The sequence below is a fragment of the Vicugna pacos genome, chromosome 1, assembly GCF_048564905.1.
Source record: "Vicugna pacos chromosome 1, VicPac4, whole genome shotgun sequence".
Taxonomy (NCBI): domain Eukaryota; kingdom Metazoa; phylum Chordata; class Mammalia; order Artiodactyla; family Camelidae; genus Vicugna; species Vicugna pacos.
In genome coordinates, this window is record NC_132987.1 from 28812266 (window position 1) to 28833386 (window position 21121).

Genomic DNA, 21121 nt, shown 5'->3' on the forward strand with positions numbered 1-21121 from the left:
TTATAAAGCTTAGAAGGAATTTTCAGTTTACTTTTTATGAGATATGTGTAAAGGCGTTTTGCTGAAGATACAGTGAGCCTTGAGTCCTCTAAGGTCATTTCCTTACAGCCCAATACGTAAAAATAGATGCTAAAACTTCATGACTCTTTTGGGTTTATTAAAGTCAACCAGAAAATATCATGGAAGGAGCCTAATATTTTTATTTGATATTCTGTGTTTCAGTGTTACCTTGGCAGTTTGTAGATTTTTAAACTTGGGTCTAGAAATAATAGGGCTAATATTAAAGTACAGGAACTTCTTTAAACTTTAAACTTTTTCCATATGTCTTAATACCTCATTTTGATAATGTATTTGAGTGAATTTATTATTTATTTGAAATATAAAGTGATTTGGACAATACTTTGTGTGAAACACCCATAGATTCAAGTCGTAGGCTTGCATTATTATGATTTTTTTTTAAGATTTGTGGATTTTAATTTTTTCAAGATGGCATTTTCTGCTTTTGTTTTTTAGGGTCGTTGCTCCAGGGAGAACTGCAAATATCTTCATCCACCCCCACACTTAAAAACACAGTTGGAGATAAATGGGCGCAATAACTTGATTCAGCAGAAGAACATGGCCATGTTGGCCCAGCAAATGCAACTAGCCAATGCCATGATGCCCGGTGCCCCGTTACAACCCGTGGTGAGCCTGGCCTCAGTTCTCATTGCCTATGTTTGTCGCTCTGAGTGCTCAGTTTCAGTGTTAAAGTGATGAATGCACTAGATCAAGTGAACACAGGTAACAGGATCAGTTGCCTAGCATTTTCTAGCAAAATTATCAGTCAAACCCTGGAAGTAGTTTTGACACTGTCAAGTTACTCATCTTCTGGCTAAATCATGTGGAAATGTATGTTATAGCATGTTTTCCCCCCAAATTCTTTTCAGATTAAATCCTGTGACTTGCAGGTGTTAAAATGGTCTTTTGTAAAATGGTCCTTAAACATCAGGATAGTCAAGGTGCATTTTCAGGCTACCTCCAGTGATAATCGTCATTTTTTTAAAAAATGGTATATATCATCATTAATTTTGAGAACATGTTTCCCTTTCCCCCTCCTTGAAGAGAATCCATATAGTTCTCTTTATGGAAAGGAGTCTTTGTTATTCTTTTCAATGTAAATTGAAATTATTTCATAGTACAAGGTCTGGGAGAGTCCTGACGATGGGGAGTCCATATCACAGACCTGGGAGTCCCATCAGAGGAGGACCAGTCAGGAGAGGCAGAAACCCCAAGGGTTTTTTTTTTTTTTTTAAGGAAAAGAGCTGCATTTTATAAACTGTAGGTGGTCATAGGGATTTGTTGTTTACTGAGCAGTACGTGTGGATAACTTTTGATTCTGAGCACATTTATTTATTTATTTATTCATTTGGATTTCGGGGGGAGGTTGTATGTGACAGATGACTTTAATAACCTTTACTCACAGTTATCCACAAAAATGTAAGAGATTTATATCATAATTAATTTTAGGTTGCAAAAGATGTTCTGATGTTAATTGTGATACAGTAATGCTGTATTTAAATGCATGTTGAAATTTGCAATGATCAGAATATTTCTGTCATTGACTTCTATGCGATATTATGGGGTCACGGAAGTGTGAAGACCCACATTTTCCTGATATGCTAATTGTAGCATGTGTGCTAACTGATTTTTTTCCTAGTACATTTTTAACACCTGAACTCAACGTAATTATTATTCTCTCTTAGAACTTAATGCACCAATCATTCCAAAAAAGAGGGGGGGATTGCATTTCGAGGTGGGAGGGATCTCCAAATCCAATCGTCAGTGATACCAATTGTCAATACTATACAGTTGAGGTGAGAGAATATTATAATTTTGTGTCTGTTTTAACTTGATATATATATTTTTTCCATTATGGGGGACTCAGTGAAAAATACCTTAAATTTATTTCTGTGACATCTGTTAATTTCACATGTCTATATTGGGATAGCATGAAGATTTCCATTTGGTTGAAAAAAAAAGTTTAATCATTCTCTTTAGCATAAAATATAGGACAAGAGTTTTCTTTGACACTTGGCCCTCACATATGGTTTCAAAGATCTGATAAATCCTGGGAATGGCTACAACTTTAGTTGATGTAAGATCTCGCCTTGATGTAAGATACTTTGTTCCACTTAAACATTTGAAGAGTGCTTACTGCCAGGCTCTCCCCACTCAGTGACCGGGAGCAACTCTGAGATCGGCAAGTGTGGTTGCCGGACGGCAGAAAACAGTCCACGTCACGGCAGTGTGTTCCTCACTGTGAAGTCATGGCTGTCTCCTGACTTAGTCCTTGAGTGTTACTCTCAAGGCCATTCTAGGATCACCATATGCGTAATCCTGGGACAAACTATGAACAGCATTATGGTCATGTCTTTGAAATACTAGTAACAAATACGTGTTGTTTATGAAGTCACTAAATCACAGATTTCTGAAACCATCAAAAATTACCTCATTTTCTAGTGTTTTTGTTGGCAAATTCTCTGCTTAGACAAAGCGTTTATTTTTATTAGTTGTGAGCCCATTCAGGCTTTATGTTAATTTTCCCTGATACGACTAGATTTGAATGTGGAATTGCCCTTCTGCTAAAGGCATCCTGAGATCATGGTCTAAAAATAGGCTCTGTTCAGAGTGACGTTTTTGTAATGACTGTAGAAGTCACTTTAATTATTCAATTCTAAAGCATTTGGGGTTTTAATGACTGTAGAGAAGGCTTTAATCCAGGAAATTTGCTTTCAAAACCCCACCTGAGACTTTTCGATCCTTTTTGTAGTCAGTCCTGTTTTGATGAGGGTAACATTATGGAGATTCAGAAATAAATGAGATGGTCACAACCAGCTGCTTACTGGAACCTTAATGCGAGGCCCACAAACAGGGATTATAACTGGGCTGGAAGCAGTCAGGTGACTAATATGGAAAAGGCCACTCAGGGGAGGATGGCCTCTAGACTAGATGATTGTGTTTGAAGACAGAGTTGAATCCAACGTAGGATAGTGGTGATATCAAAGGAGATCGTACTGTGAGCAGATTCATAGGAGCAGTATCAGGAATATCTGAGCAGTGACAGGGCTCTCAGTTGAGTAAGTAAAGCATCTTAGTTCTCTAGGGCCAACCAGTTTAGCCCCCAAGCCGTAAGTGGAGGGACATGAAGAAAAGAGGCTAGCAAGGTTGAATTAAATCCAGAAGCATCCAGTATTATGCCTGGCATGTAGCAGCGACCTTGTCTTTTAGGTCGGAGGAGGTAATTAGGTTTATTTATTTATGTTTAGAGGCAGTACTGGGGATTGAACCCAGGACCTTGTGCATACTAAGCAGGCGCTCTACCACTTGAGCTACACCCTCCCCCCAGCATGCAGCAGTGATGAAAGAATCGCTTGATAAGTGAAAAAATGAATGAGGAAGGAGTTTCCTGAACATGAGAAGAACAGGCAGGGGTTCATGGTAGTTACCTGCCCCAGAGTCCAAAGGAATCATAACCAGGAACAAGAGCACAGCCCAATTAGAGAGACGGCAGCATAGAATGGGGAACACAGGTGGATACCCGTTAGCTGACTGTTAGCAGAGGCAGCCTGAGGCTTGACGAGGGTGCATTTGGGACCAGGAAATAGCTCTCATGCCACCCAGCTTGGGCTGTCATTTTCTCATGCATTTTGAGAGACTGGGCCTATAAATTTAAGATCTTCAGAACATGACGCTAGGCTGACCTGGGGAAGGCAGGGATTTATAGGAGTTTCCTGTTTTCATGGATTTTACTATGTTATAATGAATTGTACCAAGCCAAGAAGCAGAAAGAGAACAGAACATTTGGGGAGGGGGGCAGTAAATACAGTACTCTGAGGGCATTTAAGGCACTCAACGCTTTTTGTATCATAAATCTTCACAACGATACTGTGAAGTAGGGACTACTATCCAGCTTTAGAGATGAAGATTCAGAGGTTCAGAGATCAAGTAATTTGCCCGAGTCACATGGCTAGTGAGTACCAGGGCTGGGATCTCACTCGGGCTGTTCAGGTTCTAAGTGGAGACATGTGACCAACCAGCTCTGGGTCTTTGGCTGATTCATTTAAAATCCCTGACTTTCTTCACTACGCAGTGAACAGTTTAAGATACATTCTTTGCAGGATCCTGCCAATCTTACAGCATAATTATTCCCATATTATAAGATGAGAAAATAAGTAGTTGAAAATAAGTAATTTAATTTGTGTCTACTTCTTTAAAAGTAGCACAATAAATTATTAAAGAATTGGTATTAATTCTGTTATCATTTCTAAACCACTAATAAAAGTACAAAAAGACCATTTTTTTCCTTTACTGTATAATCTTTGAAGATAGAGGGAACTATAGTATTGAATTATCCATATTAAAAAATAAAATTTCTGGATTCTTTTTCTAAGTAGTACTTTAAAAACTCCTGTTACTTTGCCATGCACTAAAGATGCAAAGGTACTCTAATGAGGACGTTATTAAATAACAACCAAAGATAGAGTGCACCTAGGGGCCCACAACGTAGAGACATCTGGTATATTTCTTTGGTCCCTCCCAGAAAGATGTTTTTCAAACACCCTGTGAGTCCGGGTTCTCATCGTTGCCCTTGGAGAAGTGTGCACGAGCATTGTTTGGAAGAGCTGTATCTGAGCTCCAGCGTTCCCCCAGCGGCAGCCCCCTGTCCATGTCCCCTTGCTCCCGGAGGGTAGCCTTGGCCGTCAACGGTTTCCTGTGGTGCCTGCCCTGAAGGCACACACACCCGCTCTGAGGTGTGAAACTCACATCGAATTCCCTGTGCATTACGTGAATTCAAGCCTTGGGGATCGAGAAATTGAAAGTTACTGGATTTAGCTAAAGTCTTAGGACCTCCTGTGCTGTTTCTGTCACCTTGCCTTTGCTGTTATGTCCGAGAATTTTTTGGCCGTTGATTGCTGAAAGCTTACAAGTCGTCATTTGTCACACTTCCACGAACACCTAGAATTCTTCAGTTGTTTTTTAGTGCTTTACTTTCCACTTTATCCAACTAGTGGTTGAGATAAGGCCGCTTTATCCCCAAATGTTTCTGGTAAAATGTTTCCAGGTCGGTCACCCTGAGTCATATTTCATCTGTCCCGCCTTTCCGTCTGCCTTTCTGTCAAGGCACCTGTGCTTCCTCAGGCAGCTTGGGAAGGGCCTGCATTTCAGGGACCAGACCATGTTTGTTGCTGCTTGGAGGGAGAGAAGAGAGTCTTCTGTATTTAAATGTTTATCATGTCAGTAAAACTCGCTTGAAGGATAAAGTGAAATTAAGAGTAAAGTAAGTGGTCATTTGATTTGCCCAGTCAGCATGTCAGTCTAGACGAGTTAAAAACAGTATTTCTCATTTTATTCCAGGCATGTGCTACTTTCTTAGGAAAAGAAAAAGGACACTGTAATGTGAATTTCTAGATAAATTTACCTTTTAGCTGTTTATATTCAAAATAATTATTTACAGAGATTGTTTGTAGCTCTTGTACAGGGGTGTATCTACCCAGAAACTTGTTTTTTATGTCTTGATTGTGTGCTATTAATTTTTTAAAAAGCTTAATTTTTCCCTGCTTACAAGTTTGACCCTCCCCACACACACACATCCTCACACAGAGGTAAAATCTAGAAAAATCTGACTTAAAATTTGTGTCCTATAAATCCCAGCAGATACTGACTGTATATTATTTATTTTGTGTACTCTCTCCATTAAAAATTGCAAACATTATATGCAAAACAAACACCATTTCAAATAATGTTTTAAAATAAATTAGGACCACTATGATATCTGCAAGATAACAGCATGGGAACAGTATGTTAGTGAAACTTTCAGTTCAATATAAAAAATGACAAACAAAAATAAAAGAAATTTAATTTCAAACACGTATACTAAAGAACTAATGATTAAATTTTGAGATAGAAAGAAAATAACATCAAATCTTTTTAAACGTTCAAATATCTGTACTAGAAAATATTTAATGTATTTGCTGGTTAGTTTCTGTGGCAGAGAAAAACAGTTAGCAAATCCACAAAAATACTTGTTAAGCAAATGTTTGTAGAGGACCTGTTTAACTGCCAGTTGCAGAATCTACCAAATGAACAAAGCACAGTGCGTAAGACTGCTCTCCGAGAGCCCAAGTAGGAGAGATGGTTAAGTAAACACAGCTAGTGATCAATGCTGAATTCAATTGAGAAAGAGTTAGGTAAGAGCAGAGGGTAGGAGAAGCCTTTTAGTTGGACATGTGGGTGGATCAGGGACAATGTCAAGAGAAAGAGTCCTGATTCTTGAAGGCTGATGAGGAATTAAACAGTTGGGCTGGACTGGAGCAGCCTTCAGTGTGGAGGGAAAACCATTTTCAAAAGAAGCGAGCTTTAAGAAAACAGGTGTCCTCACGTAGAATCAGAAAACTGAACCTGTTTCTGTTATTAAACAGTAGAAGACCACATAGTATATGGAATGGGGTTTCAACAGGAGCTTTTAAAAAAAAAATATTGCTGTCTAGCCACCTCTCTTCCCAGAGATTCTGAAGAGTGGAGTGCGCCAGGGCATTCCAGGCTTCACGTTGTCCAGGTGACTGCTGGACAGCCAGCATCGAGACCCCTTGGTTTTAGTACCAGCTGGACTCAAACACACCTATGTCCAAATCCTAGGTCCTCCACACAGCCCTTTGTGACTGTGGGCACATAATTCGTGTGAACCCTTTTTCCTACATGAAAAATAAAGCTAATAATACCCACATGACAAGGCTACAATTAATTCACACTTTTTTTCATTCATTCATTCATTCACTCAAACACTTATTCAGTGTATATTTATTGAGTGCCTACTGTGTGTCAGGCTTTCTTCTCAGTTCTGGGGATTTAGTGGTGAACTGAACATGTGTCCTCCCCTTTTCAAAACAAAAATAATGGAGCTTTTGCTTTCGTTTGCTCCGTGGAATTATACTCTACTGTTAAGCGGATTAAATATAATAACATAGGTAAAGCGCTTAGAACAGTGCCTGGCACACAATAAATAGAGGGAATTATTGTGATAATCATGTTTGCACACATTTAACTAGGGTCATAACGTGAAATTGAATAACGTTTTCATTCATAATAAACCCAGATTACTTTAATGGAATCAGATGTCTCACTTAAAACAAACAAGTGATTAGCCCATAAATGCACCAGCATTAGTAAGATTGCATTTGGTTTTTCCCCGCTGAGGGTATTCACTGGCAAAAGGCAATCATAAACCAACCTTCCTTATGCCTTCCGGGAACAAAGATATCTGTAAATCATTATTACAAGGATACAGTCAGTATCAGATACACCAATTACATAGTTGTACATTATCCCCTGGATACTTGAGAGAAAATAGGATGCTACCTGATAATGCCATGGCATTAATATCCATTCTTGCAATTCTGCAGAACCCTCTGCCGGGTGGCTTTTAGAATAAAGAATTGGCAGAGCCACAGTTCAAGTGCTTCCCTAATCTGATTAGGGCACTCTGATGGGGCCAGCGGTGACCTACCCACAACAGGGTACTCTTTGAAAAAGGCATATAACAAATTTACAATAACTCAAAAGAAATGAAGGAATGTTGCACTTTGGTTTTTTTTTTTTCTTCCAGCTTTTGGAATCAGATTTCAAGCTATAGAGCTGTAGCGCCATTATTATTGATTGTCTGCCTGTTTAGCAAATAACTCCACTTATCTGGAGAGGGAACAGTTTTGAGGCAATGCTCGCTGAATAGTTGATGTTTCAGAATTTTAAAAGCTGCTGCAGATTTTACTTGGGGATGGTGCCCTAAAATTCTTCAGAGTTGACTTTGTTCTGCTGATTTAAGTCAGAAAGTCAATCATGTGACAACTTTTAGAAACAGTCCAGTGGGAGAATTGTTGCCAGTTAATAAGATCACTAGTTACATCTCATAAAAGTATTCATTTATCTGTAATATGCAACTTCTGCATTATATGCACTGTTGATTATAAACTTATTTTATTCAATGAGATTCAACAAAGCTGAATTTTATTGGCCACTGGTCTTATTTTCTTAAAATAAGAATTATTTCCTTCCCTCCAGATAACTTTGTCAGTTTGACCTCTGCATCTAAATAATTATAATAGATTGTGCACAGTGATGTAAACATCTCAGTACCTGAAGTATACATTTAACATGTCCTATCTGGAAATGCATGTTAATTCATAGCTAAAGTTAATATTGACCAGCTTCTATTCTCCATATTCTAAGCTAGTCTTTTACTTTTCTGTGCTAAGCTTCTTATAATTCTTAAATATCAAAGAGAAGAATCAGTGAGCTGGTCTGGCTGAAATTTCACATCTGTACCTGCCAGTGTGTAACAGCGTCAGTTTAACGTGCACATTTCTGAATAGAGACCCAAGTTCAACACACATTCACTACACAGGTCAACTCTTGTCCTGATGCTGCCTTGGCAGCCAGGACACAGTGGAGCAACATCAAATCGGCTGCTATTCAGGTAACTTGTTGTTGGACAGAGATTGCTCTGGGCCCCAGTTCCTGGCAGCTGACTGAATTTATCTGGAACCCAGATAGTTTCCTGTTGTCAGTGGATAGCTGCTTTGGGCAGGGACGGAACTGGGGACCGGAGGTTATTACTTTAGGCTACTTCATCGAGAACCATCCACCTGGCAGGGCAGCTATCCATGGCTTTCAAACCCACACATTGGAAGGCGTAAATATTTTAATTGGAAAATACCAGTGGAATCTGTGGTAGATTGTTTCTTCTCCCAAGTTAATCAAATTATGTATTAAATATTCTATATTTCCTGTCTTTTTAGTGAGACTGTGTATGCTAGCTGCAAATATTTTGTCCTAGGACAACTTGTGAGGTCAAAAGAAAGCTGTATCTTTAGGACAGGGACTTTCCACCCCAGCACTGTTGACATTTGGGGCTGGATAGTCTTTGTTATGAGGGGCTGTCCTGTGTGTTAGAGGACACTCAGCACCCCCAGCCGGGACAACCAAAAATGTCCCCAGATGTTGCCATACGTCCCCTGTGAGGCAAAACCACCCGTAGTTGAGAACCATTGCTCTAAGGAAAAAGGAATCCTTGAATTCCATTTTACTCTCCTAAATACAGAATGAGTCAGGGCCAAATTAGATAAAGACTGTATTTTATTTTTTAAGATACGTCTTCTGAGCTTTTAAGAATTGCTTTTGTAACATACATCTTAATTGTGTGAAACCTTACTCCAAAATTCTCTTTAATAGTAAATAAACTCTGGGGTCCTCTAACTTCTTATGCCTTCAGAGGGAATAATTATCTACAGTCTCGCATCCCTTTCATGCTAAAAAAATTTCTGTGATTCTCGTCCTTACAGCAGGGTAAAGATAACAAATGGTTTAAAATTACCTTAAAGAACAGGGTCCATTTTGTCTGTGGGTTTGTGTTTTGGAAACAAATATTATTATTACACAAAGCATTGAACATCAAGAATGAAAACTCCATTGAATTAGGAAGTTGAAAATACACCACCAGCAAGGCGGAACACTGTGCTAGGTTATGCTTTAAAAACGGAAAAGTACATTGTTGAAGTAGATTTGAGGTAAATTATTTAATTTCACTCAAGAATAGATATATTTTCTGAGATGCAAAATTTTATACCAACAAATAGAAACTATTCTCATATATTCACAAAAGCATTTCTGGCAGCAAATCTACCTCGTAGCAGTTTATTTAGTGCCACTGTATGTATTTCCTTGAACAATCATACAGTGTTTCTTTAGACGTGTTCTGTTTCAGACTTCACGTTTCAGAATAGTTTCTCACTAGTGGGCTGAATCTGTCGTTAAAAATCTCAGAGAGGTGTGATAGGCTGATGGAACATGTATGATTTCCCCAGGAAAACCTGCAACAAGTGTGTATGCCGGACACTTTATCTTATGTGCTCAAAAGAAATGGTGTCATCATCACTTTTCACGTATCCCATGAGATTTGTTCACAGTTTACATTGCCTGTGAAATCCTGTTGTCCACTGGGAGTTCTGCTTTATTTGTTCTAGATAATAGGACACTTGCAACCTATTAACAGTTGTAAACAGATCTTTCAAGTACATCTGGCACAGCAATTATGAAATGTACTTCTTAGACAAGTTTCTAGGATTAAATCAGGACAAAGGTGGAGACTAGGTAACCACAAGAAGTTTCTATATTGAAGGGCTAAGCTGTTGTTCAAAAAGAAATTGCAAATATTGTGGACCCCAAGCTTCAAAATCCCCATGGAAATTTTAACCAGATACATTACCCATTGTGTTTTACATAAAAATTGACTTGATGAATGCTTATTTAAGAAGCATTCTTATCATAAATGAGAGTAAATATACAATTAAATGGAGAGAGGGAGGGAGGGCATGGGGGAAGAATGGATTATGGACGGATAGCTGCATGGATGGAAGGAGGGTAGATATATAACGTAGGATATCAACTTTGAATCAAGACCTGTGTCTTCAAGTTTGCTTTGTGTTTTATTTTTCAGCCAATGTTTTCAGTTGCACCAAGCTTAGCCACCAATGCATCAGCAGCCTTTAACCCCTACCTGGGACCTGTGTCCCCAAGCCTGGTTCCAGCAGAGATCTTGCCGACTGCACCAATGTTGGTCACAGGGAACCCTGGGGTCCCTGTGCCTGCAGCTGCTGCAGCTGCTGCACAGAAGTTAATGCGGACAGACAGACTTGAGGTAGGAGTGATCGTTGGTGTCTTTACGTGTTCTGTTCTGAATTTCAAAGGGTGCTGTTTGTTTTTTTGTTTATTTCTTCCGTGGGCCTAAAGATTTTTTTAAAAATTCAAAGCAAAGATTTTGGTTCACTGTCTGGAGCACTTTACTAGAATACCGATAGATAGGCTAATACTTGTAGAAGCCACAATATCTGTATGTAGAAGAGCGGGTAAGAACTTGGACTCTGGAGTCAGACTGCCTGTTGCTTCATTCTGCCTCAGTTTCCTCATCTCTAAAATGGAGATAATAATGGTGATTACCTCAAAGAGTCAGACAACGTCTGGCACACAGCAGGAGCCTCTCAACTGTTCCTTGTTATTGTTACTATTAACAAATTCTGTCAATCCCCTGGTACTCATTCCCATAAAGATGTTATTTAGTTACTATCTATAAAGCGTTTTAAAATTTATCATTGCAAGTTTCCTTATAAGCCTCACAATATTTTGGTTAGAATAGCAAGACACCTTTGTGAAGTGTGCTTGTAAATGTTTTAATTGGAAATTGGGTAACTCTTTTAAGTCCTAGAGTCAAGGATGGTCAGATGTGTGTGCTCTGCTATTGCTACATGAAAAAGAAATTCAGGATATAAATCTTACATTGAAGGGGCTGTTAAGAGTTTCACCATGGCCATGAATTAACGGACTTGGTAAACTCTAGATGAAGGGGAAAAAATGGCAACAGTATTGCACATCAGCACTCTCCAGTGTGGCGCTGGTGTCCAGCAAAGAACAAGTGAGCTTTTCCTCTCTTCCCTAGTTAGGATGCGGCAATACTTAGTGCTAAGAAGTTTGCATCTTATTAATTACCGAGAAAGTGGCAAAATAAGACCGCCGTGTGAACATAATTGACACTAATAATTTATCAGCTTAGCAGGAATTTATTTAGTAAGCACCAATTTCTTCTTTCTCAAGTTTTGTTGCCTGCATGACAAAGGATCCCAGATTTCAGGGTAGTTCTAACTGCCACCACTTTTGTGAAAGTAATAACAATGGTTGATACTTATTGGATATTTACTGTCTACCAGCCACAGTGTTAACCCTTCATGTGCAACACACATTTAATCCTAAAAAAGTAGTCTTATGAGGAAGATGCTATCATTAACTCCATTTATAGGGAGAGAGATCTAAGGTAATTTATTCAAGGTCACATGGATATGAACTTGGAAATCCATTTTAAAACACTGTATTATATTACTCTCCCTTCCCACAGAGGTAATAGTGCAAAGAGGAGGCACTCCCGTATGGTGGGGTTGTAGATTCTTTAGAGTTTTTGTTTGTTTGTGTTAGGCTTATTTTTTACTTTTCACTGAATGTTTTGGAAAAAGCTGCTAATTACGAGAGTTACATAAAGATAACTCAGGAGGGATGTTGAGACCTAGTTGTTCGCCCTTTCTGGACCACGGACTCTGCCGTGTGCCGGAGACACACACCTTGACTTGCGGGTGGTTTGTCATCACTCAACGGCTCCTGCTCATTAATTAAGGAATGTTATTTGCAGATAAATTAGGAAGAAATTTAAGACATTTTAAATATTTAAAAATTATTAGATGCTCCACCTATGACTCACTTTTCCCCCCAACCTTTCTAAAGCAAACCCTGGGTTCATAAGGCATAATGGTTGGTTGTTTAATGGGAACCAAATAGGCAGTCTGAGAGGAACATGACTGAATTATGAATAGGAGATAATATTCATAAAGCTGAGAACATCTGTATTTAAATCTCTTTCAAAGAATCTCTTTCAACGGCTGATTGTGTGGTCAGAAGTCTTTTAAACGAATCCCCCCCACAATCTTAGGCCATCTGTAATTGGTTATATTGTGTATGGTGTTTAGTTAAAAGGAAGACTTTTTTCTCTCGTTTGGTTTTATTTTTCTTCTGCAGGGCGCTCCTTCGAGTATTTTGTCTGTCTTCTTTTCCCAGTCACAACAAAGGGCTACTGTTGCAATGACTGTCATTTCCTTTTAACCTGAATTCCACTCATCTGAATGCCTGATGGTGGGGCAGCTTCCTGTCGCGTTCTCGTTCACGGGCTCTGATCTAATGTCGCAGTTACAACCTGTTAGGACATTGCGGTGGGAAGCTAAGGGGCAGGTCTTTCTGCTTGGCACTTGGTGGTTTTAGACACGGCCGTCTTCAGGCTACTTCCTTCCATGCTGATTGCACTGCATACTGAGTCTAAGAGACATGGCAGGAAGTGCACATGCTTATTTACATGTTTAGTTATTTGGGGTTTAAATTTCTATTTTCAACCCGTGGAACTCCCAAGTACATTTTTTAATTTTGTGTTCCTTTGAGGTCAACAAATTTTGAATCAGTTAAAATATTGGCGGGTTCTTCTTGCCACTTCTTTCTCTTTTCTTTTTGCTAGAAAATAGACAATATAGAAGTTAAAAATACCATAGATTATCAGTCTTCTGGTTCTTCTGTGTAGAAGAACTAACACATATTTACAGTGCCCAGTGAGATACAGAAAATGTTAAACTGAAAAACAGGAATTCAAGGACTAGTGCTGGTGATTTTGCTGTTTAGGTGAGGAAGCGTGGGTCAAGGTTTTCATGTTTTCTGAGATTCATATTCCACACATATACAATTAGGGAATTCTACCAGATAATCTCCAAGATCACCTCTAGTTAGAACATTCTAAGTGAAATATAGGTCATTTTGTTACTTTTAATGCCAGCCACAAACTACTGAAAAGGTCATTTTACATATATATATATGTGTATATGTATATATACACACACATACACACACACACACACACCTACATATATATAAAACACACACATAGCTTTACATCACTATTCCATTATCCATTCTTTGTTGGATATCTTTTAAAAGACTTTGTAGTTGTGTACTCTATTGTAAAATTCAGTCTTCATGGTTTTCTGTAAAGAGGAGCAACTCTCTTAAACATCTGTCACTAAAAAGAGGCTTTTAAAATTCCGTTTTGTGACCTTGGGATGCCTTTGTGTAATTTCCAAGCAGTGGTTTATTTTCAGTGATTCTTTTAAGAAATATTAAAACCTGTAGGTACTGGAAAGGACTGAGGTTTTTAATCCTATCTTTACTTCATGGCAAAGAATTGGTAATTAAGGGAATGATTGTTTGACTTATTTTCAGAGCACACAGTCATTTTTTTATGGGGCAAAGAGGATCCATGAATACATTTATTCTCTCATTTGTTCATCAGTCTCCAATTGAGAACTTTTGAACATCTTTCAGGTAAAAAATATTATGAGGAATATCATGATGAAACCTTAAACGCTTATCTGCTGTCTTATGAGTAACAAGAAAAAGGTCCACCAGAATAGTGCCAAGCTCATAAATGATGCCCAGTACCTTGTTAAATTCGGGAATAAATGAGTCAGCCAGCCAGCCAGTTAATCAATTAATTAATCAGAGAATGACACAGGCCCTTACTCAGAACTTAGGGTAATCCAACAGAGGAGATAAAACATGACACATTTCTCACATTCTTCTTGGGAACACGTTTACATTTTAAGCATTCCAACTGCAAAATATAGCATCTTGTTCACGCACTTAGTCCAGGAGCAGTGGTTTTCAAGCTTTAATGTGATTAGAATCACTTGGGATGCTTGTTAAAAATGCAGGGCCCCAGCCCCGTGGATTGATCTGGGAGGTCTTCAGCGGGGCTCTGGACTCCTGTTCGCAGACCTGCCAGGTGATTCTAAATGCATCACAGTATCTCTGTGAGATACTGACTCCAGAGGATGCCAGCACTTGTTATTTAGGCCCTAACTTTCCATCATTTACCTCACATGTGGTTACTTATGACTCTGGATGAAAACTCTGCTCCTCCAACGCATTTAACATTCTACTTTGTGTTAAGTTGCTGAGAACACAATGTTCAGCATCATGAAATATTTTAAGTAAACACTGATGATTTTGAGGGTAGTTTATACCACATAACAGCATTAATCAAACAAAAGACAAACTAGGGGCCACGTGTTTCATTGCTGATGAAGACATTAGACTGGCATTTGGTTAGCTACGTCATTTTTATATCAACAGTCTAGATGACAAAAACATATGATGGATTCCAGGAAAGGTGGTAGGCATACCACTTGGCTTCTGATATTTTCAGTTAGAGTTTGTCTGTTTTAAAATAAAATATCCTTGTGCTGAAAGTTTTATTCTACTGAGGTCATCATGACACGAGTTTCCAATTCAGGCCACTGGATGTGGACTGAATACTTCCACTGCTCAATGCCACAGACAAGTCTAGTGACTTTTATCATATAGTCATAAAAATAGGATACCTGTTGACTACACAAAAAAGATCATTTAAAGCTAAGTGTGGATTCAAGTGATAGTGAAGGGTATGCGTAGGTCACGTTTTTGTAGGCTTTCAATCGATTTGTCATGATCCATTGCATATAAAAGGCATTCAATTCAAAATAAGATTAAACGAGCAGGTTTTTTAATCATATAAAAAAGGTTTATTGATAAGATTGTTATACTTTTGTATTTTTGCAAAGGGTCTTTGGCTACTGCTTATGATATTTTAATTTCTTTAGAAAATTATCAAGAAATATTAAGTTTTATGTACACAGGTCTGTGTAGTTTAAATTTTTTTTAATTGTAATAAGGCTTTGAATGGCTCTTTAACATTTGGACACACCCCCATTTAAACATCTAGTCTGTCAGTTATTATTCTCTGTGATTAGTTTGAGTTTTGTTTTGGAGACGACAGAGTTGTAAGTTAAGGTAATTGCTAATCTTGGCTTAGCCAATTCATATTTGCTGTTTTTCCACCAATTTCCTCATCCAAATTAAAGCTAAATCCCTATCTTTTCAATTATTTAGAAAGAGGAATAAAAGTAACTATAGACTTGACCATTTGGGCATATTGGTGAGCTTGTTTCAGATGTCCTGTTGGTTTGTACATTCACTCATAGGAATGAATAAATGAAAACCTGGCAGTGGATTTAATGGGAAGTTTTCTTCAGTTGATCATTCTCATATATTCAGATTTGAGTTTTTTAATTACACGAAGTGACAAACTCTTAGCCGTATCTTCTGTAGAAATCTGCTTACGTTCATTGGTTTGGTGGTTAATGATGGATTCTGCCTTTTAGATTTCAAAGAAGACTCCTAGTTGGTCTTGGAAATCCTCTGGGGTAGCTAAAGTAGATATCTTTTTCTTTCTTTTTTTTTTAAAGGGAAAAAAAATTAAGTTTGGTTAGACCAAATTTGTACAATTATCCAACAACAGACTGAAACTGGATATCACATCATCAGATATTTATCTTGGGAATATAATTTTACAATTAACTAAGATAGTTTCCCCTAATCACCAGAATTTTAAGGTGTGGATATCTTAATTTTTTTTGAATTGAAAATACAGATAATTTCTTTGCATTAGATTGTATATTTGTGACCAATAATGCTGTGGATACTTTGATAAAATCATTGATTATCCAGTATTTCTTTTTTAAAGTGTTAATTAAAGCTTACTAGAAAGTAAAGTCCATGATGCTTACTGTTGAGCGACAGGTATGTATATATCTTTGAATAAACTCCTTAATTTTCATCATTAAGGTTCAAAATGACTTCCAGAAATATTCAGGTAAACTGGGAGTCCCTTTTCCTTGTTACGGTTAGCTCTCTGTTCCTACTTTTGGCTCTTACTCTCCAAAGATGACTGAGTTAACTAAAGTGAGCACAAAACATAGGCTCTCTCCTTAAAGAACATGCAAATGACTGTTTAGTTTTGAGTAAGTTCGAACATTGACGTTAATTTCTTCAGAGTCCCAATGGCCTAACATGCAGAGTAACGCTGAATTTAATACTACTCATACAACCTATTATTGACCATTTTGAAATATATTTGTCATGTTTATAAAAACGTACAGATCAAATAACAAAACTGTTTATTTTAACCAGGTTTGTATGGTGGATTTTAGGCTGTCTGTACATTGTGTTATTCAGTGTTCGTGATTCCATAGCTAGTAAATATAGACACTAGGTAGAACCTCAGATTTCTGATTTCAAACTCTATCCTCTTTCCACTATACGACTGCTATTTCATTAACAAAAGAAGGTTTATGCAGAATGAATTTAGATTTCTTCGGGAAGTTTTTCTGATTGCTTTTTCTTTTGATTATTTTAAGTTTCTTTTTATTATTTGAGTCTGTTTTTTAAAACCAAGATTTTTTTTCTGGAAATAGAATTTAGTACTCAAATGTTTTCAGTGAATACTTTTATTGAAATGATGGTTTTTTTCTATAAAAGCAACCCCTTATCCATTTTCTACGAAAGTTCACAAAATTTACAAGACTTACAAGGCAAATCCTGCCTTACTGCTTACAGTAATTGTAAATGCTTATATCTGCAGTCTTCTTGATTGAAACCATTATGTGTTTGGCTTATAGATGGAATTATTTTCATGTAGGTTTGAAAACCATTTATCAAACTAGAGAAAGTACCTATATTTGTTGACCCACTAATGCCATTTCTGCACATTTTTCCTTAGAGAATGATAAATAAAAGGTACAGTTATGAATATATTCTTTGCAACATTATTCGTAATATGGGAATATTGGAAATAATCTGGATGTTCTCTGAAAAGGTTACTTGTATTATGCACGTCTGTTTGGTGGAATTTGATGCAGCCAGCGAAACTGACCACTATGAACACTGTTTAGTAAAATGAATGCTTATGCTACATTGTTGAGCCAAAAACAGATCACCAAGTAATTGCTGTACTGTAATTATAATTATTTGAAAAGTGTGTTCATGTAGATGACTGGGTGAGAATAGAAAAAAAAAGATAGGATTTTCAATTTTCTCTTCAGTGTTCCAAATTCTCTGTGTGGTATACTATGCAATTTCTTATCCTGATTTGAATTATGAGGTTAAATTTGTTGAGATTTTGTCTGTCAGTTATAATTTGCTAATATAATGGTACAACTAAGAGATTGGGGGATCACCACAGTCAAAATTTTCTTAAGTTTTATCAGAGAAACCAGGCCAAACCCATATTTAGCAGTCAAGGGCTAGATCCCATTTTACTGATGGTGATTATTAAAGAAAACTGTTCTAAAAGCTTTGGGAAGTTTGTTCTGTTCAGATAAGAACCCAACAATCCAGATGTACATCTGAAGCTTGGCAAACGTCTCTAGCACCTCGGGCCTTGTAGCTCGCACCAGTACAAGTTTTCCCAAGACAGTTTCTATTTCTTCTTTATTTTTTTCAAAGGCAAGAATAATGGGAGAACAGCTATTTTAGAAGACAGTATATTTCTTCACTTCCATGTCTCATGTCAGGAGAAACCTTAAGCTGGAAAAAAAAGAAAAAGGAAACAGTCAAAAATGTATATCATGCAAAAACAGTTGACCAAATTCTCAGAACATCAGAAATGGTTGAATTTAGGACAGATTCTAAGCTAACTGCTAGTTATCAATTCTGTTTAAATATTTTTAGAACTCTCCCTAAATGCATGCTGCAAGACAATAAAGAATACAGAACTGTAGTAAACCAGTTATTAACCAGTCCAACCACACACACATACACACATAAAGCAAACAGAGAGGGACGGGAAGGGGTCTTAGAATGACCATCTTTATGCCACCTGATTTTAAGTTCACATCCCTGAAAATAAAAAGAACTTTGAGATGGAGAGAGAAATAAGAAGTCAAAACCAGCCCAGCACCTCAGGTTATATTCTGGGAAAATGACACTCAGTTTCTGGTAGCAGCACTGGCATAATTGTTTTTGGAAAAAGGGGGATCTTTGATTTTAATAGTTATTAAAGAGCCTGCAAACAGACGACCTTTAGATCCTCTTTCCTGTCAGCGTGGCAGAGGGTAAAAGAAACTGGAAAATAGAGTGTTGGCTCAGCTGCTGCCAGGTTCTTTGTGAGCACATTCGAGAAAGCAAGACTGAGGAGCTCGCGGGCAGCGGTGGCATCCTGTCCCAGGTGCTTTCCTGCTGGACGAGGCTGCATTGACATAGATTTTCTTCAACAGAGAAGTAGTAGCCTTTTTGTCTATGCAGTGGTTTAAATTCAGCATCATTTTTACGTATATACATGAAAATTTTTAATTCTCATTTAAGTGTGTCTCTTCCTGTTTTGGTGAGTCTAATATAGTAAGTGGGGATCTGTGGTTTAGAAGGCCCCACAGCTGATTCCAGTGCTCAGCCGGAATGGAGGACAGTGGTTCTGGGTACCAGCTGAACCACTTTTGCTTTTCAAATTATAAACTCCTGGTTTTCCTTGTTTTCTTCTGTTCAAGAAGATAATGCAATGATAATATATATATAGTAGATCTTCTGTAACTTCCTAAGTCATCTTTGTATTCCTAGTATCTCTCAGTGTCTGGCACAAAGTAGTTATTTAATAATCTTAAAAAATGGAATAAATTGAGGGGATGAATAGAGTTGGCTGGTTGCTATATATGTGGAGTGCAACACTTTAGCTAGCTTGAGGCTTCCAAACAGTGCAAGGTGTCATTTATGGTGCTCATTTTAAGATGTAGCACCATACAGACTAGAGAGGCCTTTTTGAAAAGACACACTTATCTCAGTAATGGAATGTGAACGTGACAGAGGGAAACACCTAGAATTAAATGTGATTATTTTACGCACATAAGTCCAAGAAAACCGTTGCTTTTTAAATCACAACAGGATTCCTGTTTCCTTCCCCCCTTGATGAACTCCACAATAGAGTGCTCAGGGTCTGCATTTGCTCCGTTTGTGAAAAGATTTGTGAACAATAAAAAGGAAACGTTCTTGAGGCATGAAGTCGGAGCATGACAGTATTAAAAGGGCATTCTGTGTTTAGATGGCCCTCTTGTGGTAAAGAGGTCAAATTATCCTAGTGAAAGACAGTGCTGGCAACCTCTTGATTAGAGCAGGCACCACGACAGACTTTAATAGTAAGGGTCAAAACCGAGCAGACAAATGAGAAATAATCCACGTTCACCTTTTCCCCAGGGACCCCATATAAAACAAATGGACAGTAACAAAAACTAACCTTTTCCCATCTGCTTTGTAATAGCTACCAGGTGAATCTCTTAATAATCACACACAAAAAACCTCTTGGAAACATTTTACGATAAAGGTACTTTACTTTTCACACTTTCCTCTTAAATAATTTTGGATTAGCATAAAAGTTGCAAAAACAGAACCACGAGCTCCTGCCTATCCTTCACCCAGCTTGCCTAAATATTAACAGCTTACATAACCATATTCCCACTTAGAGTACGGGAAAGTGAGCATCGATAGGCTGCTCTGAACCCATCTACAGACCTTAATCAGATTTCACCAGTTGTCTGACCAGTCTCCTTCCTTTGACTCCAGGATCATTCAGTCTGGGACAGTGTCTCAGTCTTGTCATTGATGATCTTGACACTTTGGAAGAGTACTGATCAGTCATTTTGTAAAACATCCTACCGTTTCCGTTTGTCTAACGTCTCCTCGTGATTAAATTCAGGCTCTGTGTTCTCAGCAATCATACAACGAAAGTGATGTTGTGCCCTTTTTTCAGAGCATCGTGTCAATAGGTACAGGATGTCATTATGTCTTGTTACTGGTGGTATTAACTTGGATCACTGGGTTAAAGTGGTGTCTATAGTGCTCTTCACATAAAGTTACTACTTTCCCCTTGGTAATCAATAGGTATCTCCACATAATCTAAATGAGATGTTTTACCATAATTAGCATCCTGGATGCATTTTCTTTCTCATGGATGTCTTACTGAAATGGGGTTACAATTTATATACTGAACTAGGAATTTGTTTTCAGTTATTTTGTGGTTCCTTTGCAAATTATCCTGTCCCCTTTCACCTGTAGCCTTCTGTCACCAGTCTTAGCCTTTAAGTTAAGATCTTCAGAAAGATTCTACTTGTCCATGTTGACTGACCACCTCTGCACTTAATGACTTCGTAGGTATGTCGAGAGTACCAGCGTGGCAACTGCAACAGAGGAGAAAACGATTGTCGGTTTGCCCATCCTGCTGACAGCACAATGATTGACACCAATGACAACACCGTCACCGTGTGTATGGATTATATCAAAGGGAGATGCTCTCGGGAAAAGTGCAAATACTTTCATCCTCCCGCACATCTGCAAGCCAAGATCAAGGCTGCCCAATACCAGGTCAACCAGGCTGCAGCAGCACAGGCTGCAGCCACCGCAGCTGCCATGGTGAGTAGAGACCTCAGCTCCATCCTTGTTAACAGTCAAAAAAGCAAAGTGAACAACTATATCTGATGACAGGCTATTCATTTATTAACCTTTTTTTTTTTTAATTTTTGCTGAAGATATGTTTGTTCAGGTATCCCAGACAATACATAATGACGTTACCATTCACAGCCGTGAGGGTAAC

The 21121-nt window shown here is 38.0% G+C and overlaps 1 protein-coding gene across 34 annotated transcripts in view; it reads left to right on the top strand.

The window, feature by feature from the left end:
* Positions 1-21121, top strand: part of MBNL1 (muscleblind like splicing regulator 1) — a 190724-nt gene that overhangs the window by 150520 nt on the left and 19083 nt on the right. For 23 of the 34 annotated variants that reach the window (XM_006202815.4, XM_031679067.2, XM_072959300.1 and 20 more), the window contains 3 exons: positions 514-684; positions 10529-10729; positions 20683-20940. In XM_006202815.4, the coding sequence (XP_006202877.1) occupies positions 514-684; positions 10529-10729; positions 20683-20940 (630 nt within the window). Of the gene's footprint in view, positions 1-513; positions 685-1742; positions 1854-10528; positions 10730-20682; positions 20941-21121 lie in introns of all 34 variants that reach the window. The other 11 variants (XM_015237993.3, XM_031679041.2, XM_015237991.3 and 8 more) reach the window with 1 other exon arrangement.